This window comes from Ictalurus furcatus, chromosome 3, assembly GCF_023375685.1.
Source record: "Ictalurus furcatus strain D&B chromosome 3, Billie_1.0, whole genome shotgun sequence".
Classification (NCBI taxonomy): Eukaryota; Metazoa; Chordata; class Actinopteri; order Siluriformes; family Ictaluridae; genus Ictalurus; species Ictalurus furcatus.
The window spans coordinates 27,866,187-27,875,554 of record NC_071257.1 but is presented as its reverse complement, the minus strand read 5'-3'; the positions used below and the strand labels follow the sequence as shown (position 1 = coordinate 27,875,554).

General features: G+C 40.7%; 1 protein-coding gene across 1 annotated transcript; it reads left to right on the top strand.

The window, feature by feature from the left end:
- Positions 1-794: 794 nt before the first annotated feature.
- On the top strand, positions 795-8,449 carry si:ch73-109d9.2 (uncharacterized protein LOC565042 homolog). Its single transcript, XM_053621885.1, has 4 exons — positions 795-2,257; positions 3,384-3,520; positions 3,724-3,829; positions 4,455-8,449. Exons 1-4 carry the CDS (start codon positions 1,999-2,001, stop codon positions 5,588-5,590), a joined length of 1,638 nt encoding a protein of 545 aa, XP_053477860.1. The 5' UTR covers positions 795-1,998; the 3' UTR covers positions 5,591-8,449.
- Positions 8,450-9,368: the final 919 nt, after the last annotated feature.

Here is a 9,368-nt window from a genome sequence, read left to right as displayed (position 1 = left end):
CCAGCTTGAAGTGCTCACTGCACAGCACGGGGGACTCACCTGCAGAAACCCCTTCCCTTCTTACAGTTCCTTCCCTCTGCCTCCTCAACTGTCTCTCTTTAAGAAACCTTCCGTATGAGAAAAATTTAACTAGCCAACTAACTACAGTTAGTTACAGTTCCCAATATGTCCGTCGCTCAGCCAAAACGAGGAATTTGTCATAAAAGTTTGGAGAAAACCAGCAGTATAGATGAAAATCTTGATTATGGGCAATTTAGTTTATAAGATAAAGTATACTATAAGCTGAGATTTATTACTGTTGCCCGGACCAGTATGGCGGCGACTCTGACACAAGATCCAGCTGCCAATGAAGCATTTAGTTATGTTTAGTTATTAACCAAAAAGATAAAGTGTCTTGGAAACCAGAATATGGTCACCTTAGCTTTTGTGATGTAATGTTACCCACATCATGGACAGTGATCTTTTATTAATTAATTCATTCATTTTATTAAAACAAATCCAAACATTGAATATGTTTTTAAGCTCCAAAATAAGCTCTAAATAATAGTATTTTTGATAATATTGCTTTTCTGTTGACTTTATTTAGGCCTACAGATGTGACCTTGAAGTAATCCAAAAATAATCAGATTACATTACTTTCATATTGTGATACTTGGATTACCTTACTGATTAAGATTTTTAGGAAGTAATTTGTAACTGTAACCGAACAGGCTACATTTTTAAAGTAACCCTCCCAAAACTGTCTGTATGGAGATGTTAATTTAACATTAATGGAAGGAGTTTCAGTGGGCAGGGTGGCATAAGTGGTTAGCGTGTTTGCCTCGCACCTCCAGGGTTGTGGGTTCGAACTCCACCTCCACCCTGTGTGCATGGAGTTCGCATGTTCTCCCTGTGCGTCAGGGGTGCTTCCTGGTACTCCAGCTTCCTCCCCCAATCCAAATACATGTACTGTAAGCTGATTGACATTTCCAAATTGTCGATAATGTGTGAATGTGTGTGCGACTGTGCTCTGCGATGGGTTGCCTCCCCCCTCCTTGTGCTCCAAGATCCCTGGGATAGGCTCCAGGCTTCCTGCGACCCTGTATAGGATAATCGGTATGGAAAATTGATGGATGGAACGAGTCTTCTGTGCCAGGAGAGTTTTCAGGACTTTACGCTTTATGGGTTCTCAGTCACCTGACATGCTGAAGTTTTCTTTTTTTGGTCTTCCAGAGATGCTAGTAAGAGAGCAACTGTTTATAGCTGCTATAATATAAGCTATAACCAACTATCTTGTCTCTTGGATGTTCCATGACATTACATTGTACCTATAACGGTGTTGTTCATTAATAAATTCCAATTTCACACCACCTCTTCAATTCTTCAAGCTTAGGTCATAGTACACAAACACAAAGCTCTACTAAGAGTGTTACTATTTACCATGCCTATTTTTGCGGTTTAATATGGATTAGTTCACTTGAACTAGGGCCCTAGGTAGTACAGATGCTTGTGTTGCATGTAAACACGCCCTGAACATTTCGGTGTTACACTATTTTAGTCCCCCTTCACACAGCCTAGCCTCGCAAACACTGCATTAGGACTAATTTTTATTTCTTCTCGCTGCATATACCTTTATGCTTATTTGTGCACTATAATATAGAGAAAGCGCGGTAGAAATGATTAATTATTTATGAATTTACCTTTTAAGACAGTCAGCACTTACATTACAAGGCTTGTTATTTTGGCTAGCTGTCTGGTTTCTCCATGTTAACGTTAGCTAAACTAGCTACATATGCTACTAGCAGCTACCAGCTGCTTAATAACGTGTAATAAGATTACAGAAAATAAAATTACAGAAAAACAAAACTCGAAGCGTCAAAAAAAATTCAGAACCAGGAGTTTTAACTTAACATTCAAATCGATGCTTTGAAACGCTTGACGGATAAACAATAAACAAACAGTAGCACGGCGTTGTCTTATTTATTTGCTTCAGCTCCAGCTACTCATTAAAGCTCGAAGATGTCTGAAGTTATCCTCACGTTTCAGACCCAGCTCTCTGGAGTTATGGAGACAGTGTTTAAGGCTGCTATATTTGAGATCACCAGGCTGGTGGAGGACAGTTTCCTGGAGGAAGTGTCCCGGAGCCGTGAGCAGGTGGAGTCTCTGAAGAAGAAGCTGCAGTGGTCTGAGAGCAAAGGCAGGAGAAGATGTGCTGAGTGTGGGAACAACAAACCGTCCGGTGAAGAAAGGCGAGAGAAATCATCTCCAGCACAAACAGGTAGGTTTAGAGTGGGAATATCTTCGGGTATCAGGTGTGAGATCATGCATTCACCCTGATTTGTCTCAGGGCACACACACTCATTCACACACTAATTCAAGTGTTTTTGTTTTTATTGTCATTCCTCTATATAACCTGTGAACAAAATCTTGTTTCCTCAGCGTCACGTAACAATACACCCGCGCAGTACACAAGACTACGTGAGGTGCAGATACATGACCGTGTGAGACGAGTTCAAAGGATACAATAAATACACAGGGCAGTACGTGTCAACAGTGTTGAGCGGAAAATTGTCTGGAAACTATTAAACTGTAATCGCAGCTGTAGTATTGGTAAATGGTCTGCACTTACATAGCGCTTTTTTAACTTAGCGGTTCCAAAACGCTTTACACTGGTTCTCATTCACCCATTTACACACACACACTCACACACCAATGGTAGCAGAGCTGCCATGCAAGGCGCTAACTTGCCATCGGGAGCAACTTGGGGTTCGGTGTCTTGCCCAAGGACGCTTCGGCATGTGGAGTCACGTGGGCCGGGAATCGAACCGCCAACCCTACGATTAGTGGACAACCCGCTCTACCACCTGAGCCACAGTTTCAAACTTGCCAGATGGCAGAAGACAGAAGGATGAATGGTCCATGAGAGGGCGGAAGGGTTGGTAGGGTCATTCACAATGCTGGTGGCTTTGCACATGCGGCGCTTGTTGAATGAGAACTCGATTGGACCTAGGGACAATTTAGAGTAGCCAATGCAGCTACCAGTATGCTTTTGGGATGTGGGAGGGACTGGAGAACCCAAAGGGACACAGAGAGAACATGTGAAACTCCACACAGAGAGTAATCAGAGCTCAGGAACAAGCCAGGGACCCTGGAGCTGTGACACAGAAAAGCTACTCATTGCAATTCTTAAAAACAAAAGATCAAGAGCTTCCTCCAGCAATGTTCAATGTCATTAATGAAAAATCAACAATAGGGAGTGCTTCCCTATTAAAAAGAAAGAGAAGTGTTTTTTTTTGTTTTTTAGAAGCTACTTGTCTAAAGAACCCTAACCCCTCTTTTTGTCTTTATGACCTGATTTACTATGATTGTTGTGAACTCTTTGCGTTTCAAACATCAACTCATAGGTGTGGAAAACGCTCGGATTCTTAAACAGGAGAGAAGTGCGGAGGAGAGCTGGAGAAGCTGTGGAGTTGACAAAGCAGTCGAACTTTCTGGAATGGTGGAATCTGAGCCCGTATCTAGTCCGGTTAACACTGCGCAGGTGAGCAGTATGCATGATTGTTCATTTGGGCCAAACATTATCTAAGAGTCAGCTTTCGTGACCTGAAATCACTGTTTTTAAAATATGTGTTTGTAGTCATGGTTCTGGGAGATTTAAAAAAAAAAAAAACAAACAAAAAAAAACACGCACACAAAAAAAACATTTTTATGTTATGGTGCTCTTTGTGCTTGTGCTCTGTACAGCATGCTGTTCAAGAGGAAGGAAAGATGGACTGCATGCTTAAATCTGAATCTGGTCAGACTTCCACTGCTACTGAGCTACAAGATGAGTGGAAACTGAGTACTGAAGGTATGGATTAAGATATGCTTAGGCTTTTCCAAGAAAAAAATATTACATGCTGAAATTCTTAGCACTTACTGAGTACAAACCTTTTCCTATTGATTTCACTGTAGTTACTGAACAATTCATAATAAGTACTGAATAATTCATAGTAGGTACTGAATCAATTTGTAGTTACTGAATAATATGCTCTAAAACTACTAATCGAATAATAAGATGGAAGAATTAGGGGTTAACTTAAGCAAAAGTTTTGTTGTGACAATAAATAACTCGTGCTGTAATAGCAGTGGGAGTGTTAAGTTTCTGAGAAATTCAGTTCTGATCCGTGCTCAGGACTTTTGTGTGTATTATTATAAACACTACCATCTTAACCGAGGTTATGTTGTCTGAGTATACCTCAAGCAGTGCTGTTTGCTGGTTAAACGCTTACAATATTAAATATTTCTTGGTGATTATGCATTCAAATCATTCGCAACATAAAAGAACGTATTTAATAGGTGATGGCGATCACACACGTGCAATGATTATTTGCTGCCTAATCGGGGCACTATAATTATAGCACTTCAGGGGGCTTCATCAATTGTAAAACCTCAATAATTTCACCATATTCATTTTAGTTATGTATGCTTTTCAGTAACAGAAGGCTCTGACAGGCCTGCTCCTAGTAAGACCTACAGTGAGCAGGAGCTGCAGCAGATTCAGAACGACTGGAGCTCCGGGTTGGATCAAGCCCCAGAACCTGAACCTGAGCAAGACATGGACCATATCCAGCGTCTGCTCTATAGAACTCGCTACAACATGGAGGACTTGGGAAGCTATAGCAACCAGGAGCTGGATATGGGAGGGATGAATGGACTAACAGACCCTCCTCAGAGAACTGGAGAGGTTTTGGGATTCGGGGTGCTAGCAGGTTCTTTGCAGACTGACATGGGTACATCTGAGGAATGCAGAAGACAGCTCAAAAATAAACGAGCAAACAAAGGCTCACCGTCGTTACACAACACTTCAGATAGCGGTGGCATGGACTGTTTGCTTATTAATGAGGATGGCTACTTGCAGGATGTAAGCGGTCTCTCTCAGGCTCCAGGTTCACATGCCGGAGACTCACAAGGACACCCGATATACAATAGAGATACAGTTAATGATAGTACTGATTGCTTTTACAGTGGAAACGCATTCAGCCAGCCACTAGAGCTGAATAATGGATCTGCAGGAATGTTGGGAGACAGAGAAGACAGGGATCATGCTTGCAATCAGTGTATGATCAGTTTCCCCGACCAGGTTTCCCTTAAAGCGCACTTGAATGGTCACCGTCATCGCAACGTCACCACTTCCTACGTCTGCAACCAGTGTGGGAAGAAGTTCCCTCAAGCCTGCAACCTGAAGGTCCACCAACGCGTGCACCAGAGGGAGGGTCTGCACCTGTGCAGCCACTGCGGGAAAGGCTACACGTCCTTCAGCGACCTGCGGCGGCACCGATGCAGCCAGGCTGGAGACAAGCCCTACAGCTGCTCACTGTGCGGGAACAAGTTCAGCCGCCTGTGGAACCTCAAGCTGCACCGGCGCATCCACACGCAGGAGAAACCGCACCGGTGCAGCATGTGTGACAAGAGCTTCACCCGGGCGGACATCCTGAAGGTCCACCAGCGCACCCATACTGGAGAGAGACCATATTCCTGCAGGATCTGTGGACTCACCTTTAAACGCCTCGACCATCTCAGATCACACCAGCGCAAACACGGAGCCAATCTGAATAACCATCAGAACTAGCCAGCTGTAGAATAATGACCTCTATACAGCATGACTTTTATTTTTTAATCGGTGACTAATATACAGAATTGTAGTACATTTAGTCCAAACGCTGGAGCTCAGTGACATTTTTAATGGAGGAAGGAGCAGGTTAGTGTATTAAACGAGCAGGTTAGTGTATTAAAGGAGCAGGTTAATGTATGAATTGAGCAGGTTAGTCTATTAAAGGAGCAGGTTAGTGTATGAATTGAGCAGGTTAGTGTATTAAAGGAGCAGGTTAGTGTATGAATTGAGCAGGTTAGTGTATTAAAGGAGCAGGTTAGTGTATTAAACGAGCAGGTTAGTGTATGAATTGAGCAGGTTAGTGTATTAAGCGAGCAGGTTAGTGTATTAAGCGAGCAGGTTGGTGTATTAAGCGAGCAGGTTAGTGTATGAATTGAGCAGGTTAGTGTATTAAGCGAGCAGGTTAGTGTATTAAGCGAGCAGGTTAGTGTATGAAATGAGCAGACTGTTATAAAACAGATATGATGCACTATGGACTACACACAGCGGTCCTATGGTTTCTTTAGATCTTTAGTCTTATTTATTACAGTTGATATTACAATTTTCATAGTTTTATTTGCTCCAAAAATATTTACTGCAGGTTTCACAGTGTTTTTAAAATGTATTGTGGTGTTTTATTTTGCTAGACCTAAAGTTAGATATGACAAAAATAGTTTCCACTAGGCTTGTACGGGGCATAGAACAAGACAGCAAAATTAGTTTTAGAAACTGCCAGGGGTGGACAAATCACTCATTTATTTGCTCACTCTCTGGTCAAGTTGCCTGCAACCTAATGAACCTGCCCAAAGTGGTAGCGACCTTCATGTAACAATGTAGTTAGGTATCTAAAGTCCCTGTGATGTGCCTCGAAACACGCAGCGTTATTCGATGTGTTGACGTAATTTCAACTGAAACAGGAAGTCAGGGCGGGGCATATCATGTGGCTCCTCCCGTCTTTTAAAATCTCTAATAGCTTTTAGGTGAGGTGATTTTTATTGTGTTGGGGGTGGGACACTTCAGATTCTAGACAGCATTTGATTGGTGCTAGAGAGAGACTGTACATTTTGAATGCATGTAACTTCTAAACGCGAATTCAGTCATTGTTTTGGAGCAAACTAGCTTATAGATAACCTTAAGGCCAACATATTCATACTAAAAGCCACAAAACTTCAATTTTGATTTCATGTGGACTTTAAATGCATTTAATACAGACAAAGGAAAACGAATGATTAGGCTATGTGATCATTATCCTCTTCTAACAAAGTTTCTGAGGTAACACTTCATCTTTGCAACATGTTGTTGGCCAGCTATGAACTTAATCCAGTTAGTAAAAATCGTCCTACCATCACCCAGGTTGTGCCTCTGGCAATGTGAGTAGTGAAGTAGGAAGCAGTAGGATTGGGAAGTCATAGCTTGTGCTATAGTAACAGCATCAAGGTACAGAACATCACTGTGAAGCACATTAAGTTTAAACATGCACATCGAACAAAAACTTAAACGAAAAGCCCAGACGTAAATTCCTTTGTCCCAGGCAGACGTTCAAGCGATTTGTCCACCCCTGCTGTTTTTTTTTTTTTCTTTAACTGTATAGTAAGATGTGATATAAAATACAATGTTCTCATATCTTGTCTAGAACTGTTTAATTTTTTTGGTGTTCATTCAAATGTTGTAGATAGTGAAGTGTTTCGTATATATATCTTACTATAAAAACATACAAACACACTTCAAGAAAAATACCTAAGGAGTTTTTCTTCGATTCTTATAAGAAATTCCAAAAGGCTGCTGTTGTATCTGTGATTTTTTCCAAGTAGATCTAAACACACTATTTGCCTTTTGGATATTGGACATCTACTGTAAGTCAGTGCTTGTGTAAGCTATGCATATTTGTTCAGCAATGATGTGCTGCCAAAGTGTATTGAATGACACATAAATGGATCGAGAACTAATATGTAATTCAAATGTAGTATTTGAAACTATTAGCGAGAATCCTAGAAATGAGGCTGAAAGGCAATTCAATTTTCTAACCAAGTTTTGTGAGAAATGCGTAAATATTTATACGCAACTCATTCAGGAACCCGAGGACATGACTTCCTTTTTTCTTTTTTTTTTTCTTTTTTTAAAATTAGAGTTGTATACAGTCCTTTGCCCTGTAGAAACCTATGGGAGATCCTTTCTTACGTTATTCAACTTTAGAAGCACAAAACACCACTAAATAATTGTCATTTTCCTTCAGTGGCCTCTTGAATATTTAGGTAGTATGCAAGGTAGTTTGTGTCATGGTTTAAAGGAAGTGAGTGTTAGAAATTCCTGTAAGTACTGTTTAATACTGCAGTGCCTCTGTAATTACTTTGTTTTGCAAAATGAGACCTAGTCTCTTATTTAATACTATTTTAACAATGAATGTTTTACTGAGTCATGTTTACATATTTAGCTACTTTTATCAGATGTCTATTATTATTTCTATCAAATATATGCAGACTTTTGGTTTGTTAGGATGGTGTTTTTTTTTTTTTTTTTGTACTGGTCTCCACCAGACTTCACATTTTTTTACAAAATTAAAAAGACATGCCTTTAAGCTATGTGAAGCTGATCGACAGAGGAGTCACTGCGGGGGAAACGTGTGCATAAGCACTCTGAACTAAAACTTTTCAAGAGATTGGAAGGAAGCCCACAGACACTAGAGCTGCGCAGGGCTCTGATGTTAATGTTTGATATGCGTGTCTAAAAAAGTGAATATATGAATGAATATTTAAACATAATATACATCTTTAATAATAATTTATCTGAAAATGACAAGTTGATCCATGTTAATTAAAATACAAACCATTGTATACGGTGTTATGTTATAACTTGTCAGTTTATTAGGTACACCTACCTTGTGAATATGTACAGTATATGAGACTGTAGCCTACCTGTTACTATACATAATATCTCACCCCTTTCTACTACAGCTATAGTTCAGTACAAATGCACTTAACAGATCATTTTGGATTTAACAAATCATTTGCTCTGAACAGATACAAGAAGGATTTTTTTTAAAGAAAGCTTGCCAGAAATGTTCACAGAGTATCTGGTTGATGTTAGTGTGCATTTATATGTACAGCATTTAGCGGATGACCTTATCCAGAGTAACTTTCAAATGTGCTTTATAGTCCGTCCGTCCATCTATCTTCTATACCGCTTATCCTTCCTTCAGGGTCAGGGGGAAACCTGGAGCCTATCCCAGAGAGCATCGGGCACAAGGCGGGGTACACTCTGGACAGGGTATGTGCTTTATAGAATTCATCAAAAACACATCCTCATGCTAGCTCACAAAGTCATTGACTAAGAATACCATCAGCCTGAAAATCCTGTTGGGGAGGTTAATAAAGTATGAAAACAAGACAAGAATTTTTTTTAAATGCAGATGAACAACGGCCAGGACAGAGGTGCCAGGACAGAGAAGAGTCTTGATGCAGGTCTTCCTTCTACCTTGAGAGGGATCATGGTACACAGCCGGGTGTTATGAGTGCCTTAAGGTAGATAGGCTTCAGTGGCTTAAATTTGATGTGTGCAGCTACAGGAAGCCAGTGGAGAGAGTGAAGCAATGGGGAGGTTAAAAACAAGTCATGCAGCTACATTCTGTATCAGTTGCAGGAGCTGGATGACGTGTGCATCAACCAAAAAAGTCACATCAGCTGATGATTTGTGAGCAGTCAAACATGGCGCTTGCAGGAAAAGAAAACAATGTTCATTACAGTGAGATGCATTTACGGCA

Bases quoted from the DNA above. Each gene is read 5' to 3' on its own strand.
- si:ch73-109d9.2 (XM_053621885.1), top strand. From the start codon at position 1,999: ATGTCTGAAGTTATCCTCACGTTTCAGACCCAGCTCTCTGGAGTTATG. The intron at 2,258-3,383 runs GTAGGTTTAGAG...ATCAACTCATAG, and splicing joins ATCATCTCCAGCACAAACAG to GTGTGGAAAACGCTCGGATT. The intron at 3,521-3,723 runs GTGAGCAGTATG...TGCTCTGTACAG, and splicing joins GTCCGGTTAACACTGCGCAG to CATGCTGTTCAAGAGGAAGG.